The following is a 19,469-nucleotide window of genomic DNA, read 5'->3' on the forward strand; positions in this document are numbered from 1 at the left end:
GCTGGCTAGATGTGGCGGGATGATTTGCAACTTGGCTGTAAACGAGTGGGACCTGGAAGAGAGCCCAGATTCCAGAGCAAATCTGCTTTTTTTGACAAGTACAGTGTGTGAGTCCTTAAGGGAGATGAAAGAAGATGGGGACTGTAAAGTGCAAGGCAAAAACTTTGAATCTGCAAAAACTAGGTTCCTTGTTGCTCCTGGGAATTTTAAAACCAGGGTGGTGTTTCTGATGCACCTGTGATTACTTCTGCATTGTCTTGGATGGGGAAATATTTTGCATTCAAACCACATCCACCAGCAAAACATTGCTGAGCATTATCTGAGTGCCTCTCCTAGATAGTAACAGGAATTGTGGGGGCTGTTTCCTTCGCCATGGGGAACTGTGGAGTTTGAGTTTCTATGTCTGCTGCCAGAACTTTTCTGTAACTGTGGCACTGTTTCAAAATCTGGAAGTCTGAAAACGGTGCTTTCCTTGCAAGGCAGTCTTAATGCTGGTGGCTGCAGGAAGTTTGTAAACCTTTCCCAGTACTAGGTTCAAGTAGCTGGAATAACAAGGGATGGTAGAGAGTGGTCTGAAAGACTTGTGAGGATATGATCTCATTCCTAAGTCCTGCTTGTTCCAAAAAGAACCGCTCAGTTCAGTGCTCAGGTGTTGGTGACTCCTTGATGTTTTCTGCTTGCGCCGCAGCTTGCAGTGACCTTGTAGAGTTGATCTGGAAGAATAGCAAAGAGGAAGACTTGGAGAAATGCCCACAGACTCTGAGATCATAGCCTTTGTCCAGAGACTAGAAAGCTGGTCAGTTGATGAAATCCCCAGTCATTGTATGGAAATGAGTCCAGCCAGGGACTCATGGTCATTGTACAGGTTAGTAGGGCAGGATGTGACAAAACCCATGGCAACTGATAAAATTTTGCAGTTAGCTAGGAAAGTAGCACTTGAACTTCTCCAAGTTGTCTGTCACTAGAAGATTTTTTTCTTTCCATGGACAGATACTTTTGCCTTTCTTCACCCAAAACTTTCTGCCATTTAAAATGGCAACCTGGGGAAGGGAAAGCTCAGTGTCTCTGAAGCTTAATGTTTTCACTGCAGGTCAGTGAAAATTTTTATGTTGTGTATTATTTCCTGTTTCTAAAAGCTCAAGTTGAAATTGGGTAGGGAGAGAGTGGAAGTTCAATTTTTAACAATTTTTAAATTTAAAAATTGTTAAACTGCAAATTTTAGCTCAGGAGATCTCAAGTGAAAACTTTTGACATACGTGCCTTGTCTAAATGACCATTCTTTGCCTCACTATATATCAATAATCTACTGTCTCTTTTGCCACAGAGTCGTTTCAGGTTGTCGTGAGAGGAAACGGATTTCGACATGCCCGTAATGTTGACAGAGTGCTCTGCAGTTTCAGGATCAATGACACGGTTACTCTCAGTAAGCTGTTTTGATTTTTTTATTTTTTCTGACCCTGCACTGGCAGGCATTTGCTTGGAAAACATTTTGGATCTCCAAATACATTGACTGTGAAGGTAATAATTATGGGACTATGAGCTATTAAATTTGCAGAATACAGAAGAGATTCTTTTTTTTTTTTTTTTTTTAAGAGGAAAATTGCTGGTGATATTGTATGCTGCGACTCTGACAGCAAGTATGTGAATAGATAAGCTTGGGCAGTGGAGGGGACAACATACAGAAGACAAGAAACTTGCCTGTAATGAGTATCTATATGTTTCTTGCTGGGTTAAGTATATAGTGAGATCAGGTCTGTTTTTCTCCTTCCCTATATTTTGTGGTACTTAGCAGGCCTGGTCATGCAGCTTAAATAAACACTACTGTTGGAAGCTGTATTGGAGCAGGGCACTGCTGTCATTCTGTGGATGCAGCTTGGAAAGATGTTTCCTCTACAGAGTTCACCAAGCAGAAGAACCAAAGTAAGAGAAGCAAATTAGACCCTGAGTGTCTGGTCTTTTTGTGAAGTTTACTGAAAGCCATTTAGCTGGAAGAACTAATGATCCTATTGTTCTCACCTGTCATGCCTGCAAACCCACCTAGGAAACCAGAAAGCATAACTCATGGTTAATTCTATCAGTGACAGTAGAATTCATCTTTTCTAGCATGGAATCTGTTCAGAAGCTGATTGTTTTGGAGGTGGTCCTGACCATTTTGAGTATAAAATAAATGCATGAATTAGTCTATTATGAATTAGACATGTGAAAGTCTAATGGCTCAACATTGGACTTGCTCGTGCTTTGAGCATCTGTGTAATTTGCTCTTCGGAGCAGGGGAACAGTTTGCTAAGGCTGTTTGTCCTGTGAGGAATGTCACTGAGCATTCAGGGCAGATATGTTTATAGGACAGTGAGTGTATGTAATTTGTCCTGAATGGCTTTATGCTGGCCCCCTCTGTAGTAGGCAGGTTCTGGAATTGCCAACTCTTGTGTCACTAAGCAGAAAGCTTGGCTGGCTGTGGTTCATGTTTGCTTAATTCGGATATGGTGAGTATTGAGGACATGAAGAGCAGAAACTGGAGGGCTAAGTGTCCACAGAGGAGCCGGTGGCACTGGAGGGTGGGAATAGGGAAGGAGAAGGCCCTGAGTAAAAGCACTGGGGTGGGGGGAATATGGTGAATTAACTGGTTTGGAGGCGTTTCCATGCAGCCTGGAGATAAGTCCTGGACATGTGTGAAGAAGTGAGAGGTGACTTTCAAAAAAGAACAGCAGAGGCAGCCACAGATTCATGCTTTTCCTTTTAAGCTCTGTAAATTTGACCCAAACCTGACATGTGGCCAGAAATACTTAAATCCGCATCATGGCTGCATTTAGGTGTTGAACCATGTCTGGTTTCTCCCCAGAGTTAAGATCCAAAGTTTCATTTGGATCATACGTGTTACAAAGTCTCCTGTAGTTCTCTAGAGCTGGGCAGGAAACCTTCCCTTCTCTCCACCTGGAAGGTTCCAATGGAAATTAAATTGCTGTTCAAATATTTAAAAGTTTTCTTTTCATGAAAAGTCTGAAGCCATGTGGTGCAAACCCAACAGCCTTTGGGTTCAGTTGCTGGAGGCTGACAGTTTGTAGCATTCTTAGTTTGCACGTCTGCTGTCTTTTTTTCAATTAAAATGTGAATATTCCATATTAAACACATAATTTGGGTGAAAACTTCCACTTTGTGGAGGAGCTACTTTAAGTTCAAGAGAGAAGTTAGGGGAGGATTTTTCAAGCAGTTGTATTTTATAATAAGAAATGTGTGGACATGTATAATGGAAGTTATAGGAGTTACAAGACCACCACTCAGCATGACAGAAGCCCCTGAAGCTGCAAGATTTAGGAGTACCCACATCACCCTGCTGTAGCTTGGACTGGCCTTGTTTTAAGTCCTGAACATTCCTCAGACCAGATATCCCTTCGAGAGACTTGTGCTGTTGGCGGTTTCTGAAGCAAGACTGATTGGGTCAATGTGTGCAGTGTTTCAGTTTTAGGACCACCAGGGGCCAGATTTGCAACCTGTGTGGGAGGGGATAAGAGCTAGGTTTGGTCCCTCCTTAGTGGAAGGACATAATTACTCTATTTCCCCAAATTGCTTTTCATTTCTTCTATAAATTGCTTTCAAGAGCTGTAGCACAAAGGTCTTTGAGCGTGAGTTCAGAAGGCCTGAAGAACTTGGATCTTGGGCTTAATTTGAACTTTTTATTAGGAGCTTTAAAATAGATCTGTATCTTGAAGAGAAAAAGCATTGGAAGCTATATATGAAATGAGTAAACTCTACTACCCCTGGTTTACAGACGGGGAAACTGAAGTTACAGTACTGAAGGTAGCTGCTCCAAGTGAGGTAATAGCAGACAAGCATGCGGATGTCCTGACTCCCAGCCTAGTACTCTTCCTACTGGTTTATGGGGCCTCTTCAGAAGCTAGAGATTTGGTGCATGCCTCCTTTCTTGATTGCCTGTTCTTCGTGCATTTCTGCCTCCATATCCATCCAACAATTGTCCTCCTTATGGCCCCCTTTGCATTGTGAGTGCAGGACAGGACTCTGAGCCTGAATGGAAGGTAAAAGTAGCTACTGTCCCTGCCAGCTTTGTGAGGTAAGGAAGTGAGATTAAAGCTATCCTCCTTTTCTCTCCGATGTAAAGTCTTTTCATCACTTGATTTGCTGTTCCACTTTTTCGTCCAGAGAAGACTACTTGCTTCCTTGTCATTAGCTTGAAAGTCACCTCTGTTACCTGAGGCTATGCTAGCTGTGACCTGCTGTTGCATCCCAGTTGCTTCTCAGCTCAGCTTCCTCAGAGCTGGCTGGCTCTGGAGCAAGGCATTCATTCCTGGAAACATCCTAAAGTCTTCACAGAGCTAAGAATGTCACCCATCAGCTTTCCACTATTCAGTGTGTCCTGTCTACGGAGACACAAAACCATCCAGTATTGCCAATGGGAGGAGCTGTTTGCGAGGGTTACCTCACTCCCAAACGCTGTGACCTGGTGTCTGTGGGGGTGAGGAGGAAGACTCCTTCCTCTCTTTTTGTGTGCTGACTGCTTGTCTAGCTGAGTAATTTATTACGGTGCCTGTCATCATAATTTCATAGCAGCTTTCAGGCAAGATCAGCTTATTTTAGTGTAACCCGTGGGCTTTTCTTATTTGAAGCTGTCTTCCTGTGTCCACAAAATGACTGTGGAAAATGAGGATAAGGGCCAAACGTGTTTCCTGCCCTCTGACCTGATGCATTCATTGTGTCCTGAATCAATGCATAGGTGAAAAGTGAGCTTGTTCTCCTTGGCGCTGCACCAAGACTTCTCTGTTTTGCACAGCCCTAGATTGTTTGATGCAGTGACCTGGAAGCAAGAGACCACCAACTCAGTTTCTGAGTTCAAACAGTTCCCTGATTGAGGGAACTCAACAGTTGCTCATCAATGTTCTCAAACCCAAGTCTCTCCGAGTGGGAACTGCCACAGCTCTGTTGAGTTTAAGTTGCTCTGTGTGAGAATGTACTTCAGTGTTTCGCTTTACTGGAGCCTGCAGCTCCAGCCTGTGTTCTCAGTGTGCCTTTGTGGCACTTAGAGGCACACAGCTTAACGTAAGAGTTAACCGAATGAGCATTTTATGGAAACCTTATGGAGATTGACTAGCTCAGCTGTTTTTGTTTGCTTGAAACCTCTCAACGTCTGATTGTATCAGGGAGGGAGGTATTTTTAAAGATAACACTAAGCCAACAGTTCCTGAAACCTTAAATTATCCCAGATGAGATGTAGACCAGCACAGCTAGGACTTGCTGAGGTTAAGGGTATGAGCTAATAGATTTTTACTGGGATTATTGGCACAGAAAAGTGGCAGGTGAAGAGAGCATCGGCTCATAATGTTCATAGCTATGGGATAAAAAAAAGGAACATCTGTTGAAATCATGAAGAATATTTGGCTGAGCAGAACTGTAATCAGATGCATGTTCGACAGCAGGGTGTTTTCTGCCAGCAGCAGGACCTAGGAGAATTAGTTTCAGACTGCACAGAGTTAAAAGTAATTATCCAGTGCAGTGACTTATGACTACTTTGTGGTGCTAAAATGTCTTTGTCTGCCCAGGCTGTGCAGGATCCAGCAAAGATAGTTCTGGGCATAGAGGCGAGCTCTGTCCTAGGCGATTTAAAACTGAAAAGAGAGACGAAAGGTTGGTGAGGAAACAGCATGCACCACAGCAGAGGTGGGGCTAGATCTTTTGCATTCTAGTGGATGCTCTGGACACTTGGCCAAAACCGATCCTTTGCACAAACTAGCCTGACTTTTTTTCTCCCCAGCACCGAGTACCAGAACCAAGGGAAAATGAGGCAAATATGGTGGGAGCAGGGCTTTGCCAGGTATCAGTGGAGAGTGAACCATATAGGGAACTGTATTCCAAAACTGCCCAAAAAATGCCTTCTAAAAATTGTTTTCTGTTTTCAAAGCCTAAGAGGTTGCTCCATTTTCCCCATCTTTCCTTTTTCCTGGCAGCACAGTACTTCTCTTGCGATATCATCTTTACTTTCTCACACCCTGGTCACTCTTAGCACTGGAACGTTTTGCTTTGCAGTTCCACTCTCCAATCCCTGATTCCCCCCCGTTGATCATGTCACTTCAACCCTCCACTGAATCTTTTCCTTTTACTTTATTATAGTAGCTTTTCCCTCTTTCTACTGTGGTACTAGAGAATGTCGATCGCTGTGTACAAATTCCATCAGATGTTTTTGGAAGTGTGACCTTTAAGAAGGACACAACCTATGCCTCTAATTTTTCCTATGTGACAACATACACCAAGGTGAGCTTGGCATCCTGTTTTTAAGGGTGGCTCACATCATTTCTTGACGAAGAATATGAAAACAGAAGAAATGGTTACACTTCTCTCAAATGCTCTCCTAGTCTCCAACAAATTGCAGTTTAGGAGACTTTAAAACAGGATTCCTGTGTGTTTACCTCCAGCAGACTTCTCTGCGGCTGTCCAGGCCGAGTGTGGAGGAACAAGCACAGAGCAGTCAGGAAACTTGGGCTGAGTGAGGAGGAGAATCGCTGTGCAATGTGGAGTGCTTTACCAAGCTCGCTTATTTATACTGTATGCTGCTGGGGGATCAAGATGGTCTTTCACTGTGACATTAATGTATCTGTGCAAATAAGCATGACGGGGCTTACGGTAACAGCTCTGAGATCGGAGTGGAGCTGTTGCAGTGCTGGACAAAGACTACTGCCTGGGAGTGACCCTGTTGTACTGCAGCATGGGCTGCTCTCCTGAGCTGCCAGCTGTGAGTGTAGGCAAATTAATATCGTGGTGCTTTGCCAAGTTCCATTAGTAGCCTTGAAGCTGTGTGTTTGTTGAACAGAATTGTATGCACAGCAGATGAACCCATCAGAGAAAAAGCGATTCCCTTCCAGATCCCTTCTCTCCATCTAGAGATTGTTATGAATATGATATCATTGTTCTGGGCTTATCTGTCTCTTCCCCCCATCCCCTAACTGCTCTGAGTGGCTTTGGTATTCAAAGCTCATGTGTCCCTACACAAAGCAGAGCAATTATAGCATGATCTCAAATGTGGTTTTCATTACAGCATTAACAAAACATTTCTTATTTATGGGTCTTTCTTGTAGGCAGTTTCTCTAGCTCAGAGAGTGTTCCAGTGTCTTTCTACATTCCTATTTCCCCACAGAATGGGTTTGAAAAATAAACCTTTGCTTGCAGAGTTGTCACAAGGAGTGGCATAAGAGGAGGAGTCAGCCAGGATGAACAGAGATTGTGCTTTGGTAGGCGGTACAGAAAATTATGGAGGTATTTTGTCTCATCTGAGGTGATAAAGGGACAGTGGAAGTGCTCAGGGCTACCAGTCTCCAGTGGGCTGAGGTACAGAGAACAGCCTTCCTAGCACAGATGGTCCTGAGGGAGTTTTATGTGAGAGCAGCCAGACTCCCACCCCCAATTTGGCTGTACTAGTCTAATGAACCAGACTCTTCTCTCCTGCAGAAACTGAAGACTACGTCAAAGCATTTTCTGAGATGTACTTTAGTTGAACACAAATCATAAATACAGGGATAACAGAAGGAAATTGCTAGTCTGTGATATATGGGAAGTTTGGCAAACAGCTTTTGCAGCCTTTTCTGGACTAAAATATTGTTGATATTGTGAGTCCAACAATCAGCACTTGCGATGTTTGGTGGCAATTTGAAAATGTGCTTTCTCAAACTCTTCTGTAAGGGATCTTTGCAGTCAGTTTTCAGTATGACAGTTGGTTCTTGGATGAACCATTAACCAAAGAAAAGGCTGTTAATTTTAGCTTGGTTATATGACTAAAAGAAAGTACTCCTATCTGTCTTGGTCACCTTCTTTGGGTTTTTGTACCTCTCTCTTATTGAGGTTTGCTTTTTTGTGTTAAAACATCATGCATATATTGAGGCTTTTATTATTATGGTTGGGAAGTACTCCAAGTCCTGGCTTGCCAAAAGGTTACACCCTGCTAATGGCGAAAGAAACTATTCACTAATGCTGGGACTAATAGATTTTACAGGCTACAGATAGTTGTTAAAAGGTATAGGAATGCTGGGTACCAAATTACAGGAATATGAGCCGTAGAAAGTACCATGTTGAAAGGGCATCCACAGAAAACAAATGTATTTGTGTGAGATGTTTGACCCTTCTCCATTTCTGCACACTGCTCTGAATGGCTTATGCCTCAAGACTGACTAGTTTTAGTTGCCTGTATGTGCTGTGTCCTGTGGGGGTTTTTGATACAGTGAGGACCTTATTTTGCTTGATGGAGTGATTAGAGGTGCACAGGTAAGGGGCAAGTTGTGCCCATTACTGTGGGCAGACTTTCTCAAAAGTGAGGCATTGCAATACTTCCTGAAGATGTCCAACCTCTTCCCTTGATTAGTGTCTGAGATGCAATCAAGGCTTGTGCATCCTTTCTATAAAATTGGCAAAGGAGGCAAAGCAATTTCTTCATGGTTACACAGCCAGCTAGCAGCTGAGCCGAGAACCGAAATCACTTCCTGGGCAGCAAAGTCAGCGACATAGAGTCGAGTGCTCCGCCCCCCACCTTCCACAGCTCTTCCACTAGTATAGTCAGCTGAGAGGAGTCCAAACCACAAAATTCAGATTTTGGCACGAGATCTAGAGTTTGGGAGCATTCAGGCCCATCTCTTGCTGCACAGGAATACGGCAAGTTTTTTCTGTAGCTGACAAGAAAAGCAGCGTTCTTTAAAATGCATCCTGCAGATAGAGATGCAATAGCAGATGAGAAGCGTTGTTTTGTTTGGTTTCCCTATGTAAGTTTTCCAGGAAGGAGTCAGATGGCCAGAGTTATGCAAACCAAATGGATCTTCTTTTGTTTAGAGCAAAGGAAAATAGTCACTCATTTTTGTGGTGAAACACAAACATTCTCCAAACAAAATAATCTCTCCCTGTAGCCAGCCTGGCCAGCCATGAGTTCCCTCTTGGGACTCTGAGTCTGATAAACTTTCTAGAGGCATAGACTTTAGTGCAAGTTGGGGGTGGGAAGGGAGAGAAAGAGAAACAAAAAGCTAATGAGATCTAAGTAAAAGGCCTGGCAAAATTTAAGCCAGCTTTTGTTTTAGTGAATGCTGGCATGGAGAAGTCTTTGGCCTTTGCTGCCAGTGTTAGCAAAGGAGAAAACAAGACATTGGTCTTCATTCTTGTGGCATGTGTGCACTGAGAGAATGTCATAAATTTATGGGAGTTAATGATATCTTCATAAATCAGGGTGACAACAGAACTGTAGGGCCAGATTCACCACCACTGTGCATCTGCTTTGCTTGTGCAAAGTGGGAAATGCTGCTGGTTTGATTTGGTAACTCCATTGCAAAACTGAGTGCCTGTATATGATGCAAGCTCATCATAAATCTAGTGCCTGTGCTGTAGGCAATAAGAAGTGAGGGATGTGAATTGTATCACTACAGTGCATGCTTGAAATGCCTATTGTCTGTCTGCCTCTCTTTTAATGACGAAGTAATCTTCTAGTTAGTATGGGGCTAGCAAAGGAATACCCTGTGCTAAAAACATCTGCTCCTAATGTTTAGCATAGTGCAAATGTTTGTTATGTATTCTTGCACTGAGGCTGTGGGAAAACAGCAGTAATATGGTACTTTCCAGGCCAGCAGCATAAGCAGGGATCTAGAGGGATCACAGAAGCTTGAAGTAGGTGAGCCATGATGCAGAAGCAAAGCCTGCCTGTGAAAACCCTACGGCTGGCTAAAACGTTTCACTTTCAGCTGTTTGCCTGTGTCAAACAGTCCTTACCAAAATAACTGCTGTGGGTAACCCAAAAATTCCAGTGTGTATATGTAGGCATGGGATCTGCTGGAAGCTGGAAACATAAGGAAAACTTCAGGGAAGGTTACAACTTCTCATTACCATTTCATTTTTTTTAATGGAGTGTAAAAAATAAACATTTCCTAACCTGCCTGAGGAAATAATCTTTTATACTGCTGCCAAAGCAAAGAAATACACCAGTATGAAATAGGGATTACAATGTGTGATACGAATTACTAGAGCAATATTACTGCTTTCTAAAATTTTGTATTCAGTGGAAACCTCTCTTTTAGGATTGTCTGGGAAAGAATGCTTGACTTGGTGAGTTCTGCTTCTGCATGAGGGGACAAACTCTTGCAGTCTGTATCTTATCTTTATGCCTCACCCACTGCAGTAAAATATGCTGCGTGACTCTGCTTCCGAGTGAACCCTGCTGAGCTAACCACTGAGAATGGGGCCAAGATCAATAGTGCTCTTTTGCTGTTGCCCTAATCATTATTAGACACCATCCATGTGAACAAATTTATCTCGACAGCCAAGTGAAGAATGAACAAGGCTCATAGCTGATGCAGAAATTACTTCAGAGAAGGTTGCCACATTCTCTTTGGCTTGTGTCTCTTCATGGCTTTTCCTCTTTCTACTGGCACCTTAAATGGAATTGTAACTTGCACAAGTTTCCTCAAAAACAAAAGACCAGACAGTCAGAATAGTTCAGCTCTTCATTAGATTGCTAAACGATTTGGTTAAAATTTTATCCTTGCTCCTTTCCATTCCCTGTTGCTGTCAGTGGTGACCTGAACACTGTAACCTTGCTTCCATGTTGCCAGTGCCATGTCCACCCTGGGAAGTAAATTGTGTGCTATGCAGTTGTGAAGAGACTTTAGATGGTTAGAGGCTCCAGGTTTGCTGTCTGTATTTCAAATAGCAAAGCAAGGTGGTGATGAATTGCACTCCTGTTTCAACATGGCCCCATAGAATGAAGGTCTTTTCCACCCTGTAGTATATAGAGATAAGACTGATGATTTGGATTGAAGATGAGATTTGAAACCTATGGGTTTGAGCTGAAGCAGAAGGAATCTGTCAGGAGAGGAAGGGCTTTCAAACAAAATGAAAATTTTAACTGGAAAATTTTAGGAAGCTGGTAATACTTCGTAACAGCTCATTTCAGGTCTATAAGCATCTCTATAGAAGGCCCTAGAGGTGGTTATAAGTACAGCTGGTAGAAAGCTTTCTAATGCAGTGACGTGCTTCTGGAAAATGCTGATTCAGCAGAATCAACTCCCTTTGTGGGAATGTGTGGTTTCCAGTCCTAAAAACAAAAACCACCCAGCCTGTCTGCCTGATTTTCTGCCAATCTGCCCAATCTCTAGTCAGCTGGCAAATGGGCTGAGAACTTCCTTGGGATCCCCATCTGCCTGGTCACCAGAGTGATGCTGTAAAGTTCTGATTTAAGTCTACAAGAGTATTAGCTAATGTTCCTGTTTCCCAGGCAATTGCCTATTGATAATTTTTCTCGCTCCGCTTTTAAAAACTTAGTATAATTCAGGTTGGAAGGTTTAATTTAGGTTCAGACAAGTCTGCCTTGAAGTGCAAAATTTCCCATAATATACAATTTTCTTAACTCAGCTCTTTCCAATTACATGTAATCTGTTGCAACCCCATCTGGTCTCCTGTATAGAGTGGCTGTGATAATTTACCCTGACCATTCAAAAAGCTTTGTATCTTCAGTTTTGTTGTGGCTCAGATGTGTAGCATGATAGATTTCAACAGCACTGAGCAGCTGTAGGAATGATGAAGGTTCTGCATACAAGATGTGGGTGACAGGCAGTGCAGGGCTTCTGATTGCCCTGAGGTGTTCAGCTCTGCAGGGGCGGGTAGTCCTCAGCCTTTTCGTAGGAGTGGTAGCACGAAGGGCTTTGTGGAATGATATTTCACAGTGAGAATGACAGAGAGCTCTGTGGCAGCTTGAAAACAAGACAGTTTTCATGAGGGCTCTGCAAAGAAATGAGGAAGGAGGGTCAGCAGCTGCATTTTCCCCATCTTTCTCGGGGGTGGGGGGAGTAAATGCAAGGTGTTGATTTTTTTTTTTTTTTCCTGAGATGCAGGGTCTATGCCATTATCTTGTGTTTACGCTGTAAATCCATGAGCTAAAAGCATGCCTACAGTTACCTCAGAGCAACTGCTGTGCAGTAGCTTTTTATCCCTCAAACAGTGTTTGATCTTGTTTGTGTATCAAGAGCGAGGAAAATCATTATTTAAGCTTGGCCTTTAAGGCCTGTATTACTGATCTGGTAATAAATCCCAATATTTCTTTTTTCCAGATGAGAAGCCTTTTGTAGTGGAAGATACCTACTTACTCTGCCCAGCACCTGTGCTACGAGAAGTTGGCATGTATGTGTTTTCTAAATACTCAAGTATTTACTTTGCCTGTGGGAAAATGAGTTTGTGTCATCTCACTATATTCTGTTGTTCTTATATGCATTTAATTCTGACATTGTCTTTTGTGCTTGTTGGGTTAATTGGCAGTTGTGCATTGGAGCACTGGGAAGAGAGCACCATCAATGTGAATTAACCTGTACAAAAGGCTTTTCTGTGCATCAGGAGCCCAGGTTTCAGAGGATATTATCTAGTAGAGGATTATGGACTAGCTGGCCTGACTTGTTTCTTGTGGGTTTTTTTCAGGGAAGCAGCTCTTCAAGTCAGTATGAACGATGGTCTGAGCTTCATCTCTAGCTCCGTCATCATCTCCAGCACACACTGTGTAAGTTTTGATTTGTGTGCCTAAAATGATTCAGTAGGGTGGTGGTACTTAATCACAGATGTTTGTTATACTGGTATTAGGGCTTCCAAGCTGAGTAAGCCTGGTGTGCAAAGGATCTGTTTCCCTCTTTTAAAGGTGAGCTTGTGAGTGTGGTAACATGACATTTTGTGTATCATGTGTGCCATAATGTGGCAAAGCTCTTGAGTCTTCAGTAAACACCTTGGACTCTGTATCTGCTGTAGGATGCAGACCAGAATAGGACTAGCAGCCAGTGGTCTGGAGCTGTCTGTGCCTGCTTGTCCACCACACAGTGAACAAGAAGCAGGTCTGCTGGCTTCGTTAGCTAGCCTGTTTCCTCCACAGCAGTGGTGCTGCTAGTTGTGAAAGGCATGTAGCTGTTGTGCTCACACCCTTTGTCTGAAACCAGTATGGTTGCCAAAAAAATGTGGGAGATTCTCCACTGAAGTAGCTGGCTTTCAGCTGGCATCCTTCATTGCCAGTAGTGAGTTGCTGCACTCAGTCTCTGGTGGAATCAGGCAAACGACAATGAAGCCATTTATAATTCATGGTATTGCTGAAGATGCTGCTTCTGCTAAGTCATGGTTGTTGGGAATAGAGCATGAAATGACTTGCACTGAAGGAGGTAGTGGAGGAATTCACTCTGAGTTCAGAGCAGTTCTTCATCCTTCAGTGTATTCAGCTGTATTCATCTATGGGAAGACCTATCTTCTGTACAGGGAATGGTTGAGGTGCTGCTTTACTTTTCCCGTGTACTGACTTAGTAAACTATTTTTTGGGGAAGCCAAAATCTTTCCGGTAGTCTCATGAGAAAGACTTGAAAATCTGTCCATGGCCTGCTTTTCTCCCTATCTAGTAAAGGTACATCATGTTCCCGTACAGAGTAAGTGAAAGGCGAAGTTGTATAACATCGGATTACCAGCAGTCTTCTGTGGTCCACAAAGGCTGATGCACACGATGAGAAGTCTTTTGTGTCACTTGATCTTGATACTTGTTCAACAAGGACAGGATTGTATGGAGAGACAGTTTTCGGAGCTTACATGAGAGGTTATATTTCAAAACTTACAATGACTTCCTTATGCTTTAAAAGAAGGGAATTTATTTTATTAGTTAATTTTTTGGTTCAAGTTCTCTTTGCTCACTGGCAAAAATGTATTTGCATGTTGTCAGCAAATTACAAGCATATTTTCCTATGTTTTGTTCATGGGAGGCAAGACCTGGGAAAGAATTCTTAGAGAAAAATTATTCCTTCCTGATATGCTTTCTTCTGGTGATAGAATTATTATTTCTAGGTTATAAGAGATGAAATACCTGTTCCTTTTCTTTTGTTTTAATAGCTGTAAGGAAACTTTCAAAAATACTTACGCTTCACGGCAGCGCCTACTACTCTGATGCCTCCAGACTGGGAAAATGGATTTGCAGTGCAGCTAAGCAGCCAGAATTCAAACCCAGATCCTACATCCAAACCTAGATGCAGTGACATTCAGTGGCTGCTTTGAAAATTATATTGCAGGCTTCACTAATTGAAGAAGTTACTTCTGGGTAAACAGGCATTTTTTCTTTGTAGTAGTGGGGTTTGTTTTTCCAAGTTCTTTTTAAAGATGAAACTGTTTACCGAGACTACGGTCCCCTCTTTAATTAAGGTTACAAGGGCTCCAGTCCTGGAAATAGCCCTATACAAAATGTGCACCAAATGATTTGTTTAATTGACTTCAGACCTGAAAGTTAGGTCCGTTTGAAGATCTGCAGCCAAAGTGAGACAGTCAGAAAGCTGTGGAATGAAGTGATGGTAACAAGCAGGGAAAAAAAATAAGGTTTTCTTCCCTATGTGCAAACTAGGAATCAGTGCTTTGGGTTTCCTCTCTGTGCTATATTTCAGAAATGATCAGGTTTGGAAAGAGGTCTGGAGTGCCATCTTCAAAAAGCTTCCCCGATGGCAATCGGCAATGACTTAACATGGCAGCCCCACAACTTGCTTTGATGCGAGTGCCTTGAACACCAAACTCATTGCTCTCCAGAAATGGCTATTTAATGGGAGAAGGAATAAAGCAAGGGGCTTGACAGCCTGATAAGCTTTACCATTTCTTTATTTTCTTATGTAGCTCCATAACAAAACCTTCCTATGCAACATGTAAATAATCCGCAAATATCCCGTTTTCCCTATAAACAATGCCTGTCCTGTTCTATGAACTATCCATTTTCAAGGACAATCTGGAGGTAGTCCAGGGAGGAAAATTCAATTAAGAGCATAGCTGAAGCAGACAGCTACATACCCAGCAAGAAAAGGCCAAAAATGAACAGTCAGAAAAGTCAGTCAGACTTTGACTCCTCAGTTATGAATGTAGGTATTTGAAGATCAGGACAGATAGAGCCTAGACATTGAACTATCTAATAAGCTTTTTTTATCACCCTAGCTAGCAAAAATTTTACTGTAGGTTTTCATGCTAAGGATACTCATCCGGTTTCTCATAGGTTAATAGAGCAAAGCTATTTTCTACTAGCGTAGGTCCCAAGCTTTATTTAATATCTAAAGGCTCCTAGGAATGAGGCAGCTAAATACACATCAATTTTATTGAGCAGTGAAAACTCTAGAAGAAAGAAAACACTTTTCATCTTAAATAGGTCACTTTTTGGGAAGAAACAAGGGATCAAAACCTTTGCCTTTTCTAGAAGTGCATCACAGCTTCAGTGCTGTAGCTCAGCAAGACTTGACTCCTGCGACTGCCAGAAGCAGGGAGGGAAGAGCACTTAGTACTCCTGTGCTCACATTGTGTTTTCTAACACTGAGTGCCAGCTGCTGAAAATGGGATACTGGGATTTTTTGTCTTGCCCAGTGCTGTAATTTTTGTGAGGTTGCCAGTTAAAAGTGCTTTTCGCAGACTATGCTGCCTTCATATTCAAATACTGAATGCGTGGCAGAAAGTGTTCTGTGCGCCTGTCCCCTTTAGGAAATGTCACTGTTTTGTGTCTCTGAATGCCATAATGCATATGTCTCTGGTATAAACTTACTCCCTCTGGGAATAGACAGAGCTTTTTGCTTGAGCCCATATTGCTTGAGCCCATATTGCTTAACTGAGGTAATTATACTCATTTTTTCCCCTTGAGGTGTAAAATCTGCTACAGCATTTCAAAGGGGCGAAAATGAGGGAAGGTTAGAAATGAAGACATACGTAATGGCTGATTTCATCTCGTCCTTAGTCTGAGACACACTTAAATACATACATCTCACTTTCCAGCATTAAGTGATACTACTTGACAAATCTATCAACACCAAATTAGACCTCACTGTTTGAACGATGGCTGGGGTTTTGGGGTTTTTGTTTTGTTTAAAGGTGTCCTGGTTTCACCTGGGATAGAGTTAACTGTCTTCCTAGTAGCTGGTACAGTGCTATGTTTTGAGTTCAGTATGCGAAGAATGTTGATAACACTGATGTTTTCAGTTGTTGCTAAGTAGTGTTTAGACTAAAGTCAAGGAGTTTTCAGCTTCTCATGCCCAGCCATCGAGAAAGCTGGAGGGGCACAAGAAGTTGGCACAGGACACAGCCAGGGCACCTGACCCAAAGTGGCCAATGGGGTATTCCATACCATGGGACGTCCCATTTAGTATAGGAACTGGGAAGTGAGGCAGGGAATCGCCGCTCGGGGACTAGCTGGGTGTCGATCGGCGGGTGGTGAGCAGTTGCACTGCGCATCATTTGTACATTCCAATCCTTTCATTATTGCTGTTGTCATTTTATTAGTGTTATCATTATCATTATTAGTTTCTTCTTTTCTGTTCTATTAAACCGTTCTTATCTCAACCCACGGGTTTTGCTGCTTTTCCCGATTTTCTCCCCCATCCCACTGGGTGGGGGGGAGTGAGTGAGCAGCTGCGCGGTGTTTAGTTGCTGGCTGGGGTTAAACCACAACAAAAGGAGTCACATGTACAGCTAAAACAGCCTCAGAGCTTCTACCTATGCTTTGAAAACTGGGCACTTTGGAATCCACTTCCTGGACTGCAGGTGGTCTGCTGTGCTTTGAGGGACTTCTGTTTTCCCTAGCTTTCAGCTTCCTGAAAGGTGGCAGGCTTCAAGGTTTGCAGCCCCAGAAAAAGTGCAAGGGGTCTCAGAAATTAAACTGCATGGGTTCTGTTGTATTCTGCCTTTTGCTCAATTGTTTGTGCTTTCCAATATCAGAGTACAGGTGTGACTGTATATGCTCTTATACCTCCTTTTCCATGGGACTCAAGGAATTGCTGGTTTAGGTTCCCAAAGTAAAATTGCCAGAAGTGCTTAAATTTTGTTTTTTAAAGTGAGTCTCCAGGCTTTCCTGGTACTTACTGCAATTCTTTCCTCTCTATCAAAAGGTAATTGATTTTTTCATTTAACAAAAGAAAACAGAAGAATGTGTGGGAGAGACTTGTAAAGATGCTTTTGTTGCAGGGGATCTTTCAGCTTTTCCATTTTAAAGCACATTTTGGGAAGGCTTGCAGTCACATAAAAGTGATCTTGGCTGGATCAGGTGGAGCAAAATCTCCATTTAAAAAAGAATCAAAATTCTAGGTTGGCGCAGTTCTTTTCAAGCCTGAGGTATGAAACAGTCCAGGGGAGGTCTTTGGGGATTTTATTTTGTTTTTCTTCCTTGGGATTTTCAATATGAGTTTTTAGAGGCAAGAGAGTCAATTACACACAGGAGGCCCTTTTAAATCCCTTGTGGTAAGTATCAGTCTGGAATTTGCCCAGGCATGTTAGCCAACAAATGAAAGTCCAAATGCAAGGTCCATCTTCTATCTGATGCATAAGGAAGTATCAGTCAGAACAAAGCTCGATTCCTCAATCCCATGCAGAGGCCTTTAGTTAAAGGTGGAGTTGTCATTTTCTGGAGATGGTAAAAAGCATTGACTGGAATTGCATGGGACCGCTCAGTTTTCAGAGTGCAGTCTTTACCTCAAAGAAGAGTGAAAGAAATAAAAAATAGAGAACCAGGTTAGGAGAGGAGAATTTTTTTGTTTGTTTTGGTGAATGCAACTCCCACCCTCTTGTTAGTTTCTCAGGAATAGTGCTTTCGTTGTGGTTTGCTACCATCTTGGCTTTTCTGCTGGTTTGGTGGCTCTAAAGACTAATGGGAAACCTAGCTGGACAGTGCCAGATGCCCTCAAGATGATAAAAGTGTCAGAGCATATATCTGTCTGTCAGGGGTGGAAAATAACAGCATGCTGGAGAGAGACCAGGGGTATTGCACCCACTGCCTTGAGACCATAAAGCCAAGCCTACCCCATTTAATCATGTCTCCACAGGTGATTAGGGGCTGCAGCACACATTCTCACAGATCCCCAGGTGGTGCAGGGCAAGAGATAGTATGTACTTCAGCGGGGACGAAACTGGGAAGGCTGTGTCGTGCTCACCCTCGCAGGGTGCCTGCAGCAGCCTTGGGGAGCTGGGCTCAGTAGGCAGGGGCCCATATGTCAATAAGGAGCAATGTGGACAAAAAGGAGTTTTGCTTGTTGGAAGAATACAGTGATTTCCATTTATCCGTCAAAAATGGGCCAGACACAGGAGGAGTTTGGTTGGGCAAAGCATTTGTTTTATTAAATTATGGAATGCAGATGAGACCCTCTAGCTTAGGGCAGAATGATACTGCATGTAAATATCAAGCTTGCTTGTGCCCTCTCTGTGGATGGCTAATACTATTTTTTATTCAAAGGTTTTGCTGACTGCACGCCCCAGACTGAGGATTAGTGGCTGGCTTCTGGTAAAGCTGCTAACAGTGGCTGGGTTTATTTCAGAAGCAAGACGGTAACACTGTGTAAATCAGGGGCTGCAGACAGAAGTTTAATCCTGCTCCCCACTAATTTATGTATTACCCAGTTAAACTAAGACAGGGCTGTCCTGAGTGTAATTTAGGGTGTTATGTGGCCTGGGCTATGTGACCACTGGCAGCTACCCCGACAGAACAGGGGAATGGCTGGAATGAGTGCTCTTAAGGTTTGGAGACAGCATGCTGTTTATATGCTTAGCTGGGGGATAAGGTGCCAGCATCTCCAGTATGACAAAGCTCAGCTGGCTGGAAGTATTTGATGAATTTGTCTCTTGGCTTGCTTGTCTTGGAGAGTTACTAATTTATTTCTCTGAAGTTGGCTTTTCAATATCTGTACCTTTTAAATAATGTTTTTCTTTCATTTGAATATTCCCCTGTGGGGGGAAGGAATCTCCCCTTCCATACAGAGGGCACTGAGGCTGTGTTGTTACTGCATTACCTAAGAAAAAGAGAGCAAAACCATGCAGGGACATCCAGGTGAACTCCGCTGCTGCAGAAGGTGCTAAATGGCAGTCCTGAATATTGAAGCCTGCAAAGGCCAGGCACACCTAGGGGCAGGGCATTGCTTCTAAAGGAATGTTCTTAAGGCTGTGGCATCACACTGGCCCCGAGAGAAGCTGGGCTTGTTCCTCTGTGTTCTTTTGGACAAGGTAATCTCTCCTCTATAGAATCCAATGTGGATTTAAAACCCTTCTTCCTTCCAGCCCTTGGAATCAGCTGTGACTGCTTGGACTTGAGATTTCAGGAGGAGGCTACTCTTGAAAGCATTCTTTAGGAGGCTAAAGACGTGGATGTGTCCTGGGCAGCTGTTTAGCAACTGGGTCCTCCAGTTCTGAGTGTCACGGAGGTATTCTGGTTATAAATAATGTTTAGTTATCAGAACTTGTCACTATCTGTCTCTTTGCCTGACTCAAATTAGACAAAGGCCCCTTCTGGGGACAAGACACATACACCCCCACTTTCTGCTGATGTTCTTTCTTGCTTGGCCTTTGTACTGTAGTCACAATTACGGACTGACTTGCTCTAGGTGCTGTGTAACCACAGAACACAAAGGCATATCCTACCCCCAAATTGCTTCTGTCTAACTCCTTGCAGCAAGGCTATTCACTTAAATTGTTACAATGCTCTTGCTGTCACTCAA

The 19,469-nt window shown here is 43.0% G+C and overlaps 1 protein-coding gene across 1 annotated transcript in view; it reads left to right on the forward strand.

Annotated features, from left to right (window-relative positions):
• ANTXR1 (ANTXR cell adhesion molecule 1) overlaps positions 1 to 19,469 on the forward strand; it is a 113,313-nt gene that overhangs the window by 31,764 nt on the left and 62,080 nt on the right. The window contains exons 10-12 of the mRNA XM_030035873.1: positions 1,325 to 1,423; positions 12,075 to 12,144; positions 12,436 to 12,514. Coding sequence (XP_029891733.1) covers positions 1,325 to 1,423; positions 12,075 to 12,144; positions 12,436 to 12,514 — 248 coding nt within the window. The remainder of the gene's footprint in view (positions 1 to 1,324; positions 1,424 to 12,074; positions 12,145 to 12,435; positions 12,515 to 19,469) is intronic.

The sequence above is a fragment of the Aquila chrysaetos genome, chromosome 13, assembly GCF_900496995.4.
Source record: "Aquila chrysaetos chrysaetos chromosome 13, bAquChr1.4, whole genome shotgun sequence".
NCBI classification, from domain to species: Eukaryota; Metazoa; Chordata; class Aves; order Accipitriformes; family Accipitridae; genus Aquila; species Aquila chrysaetos.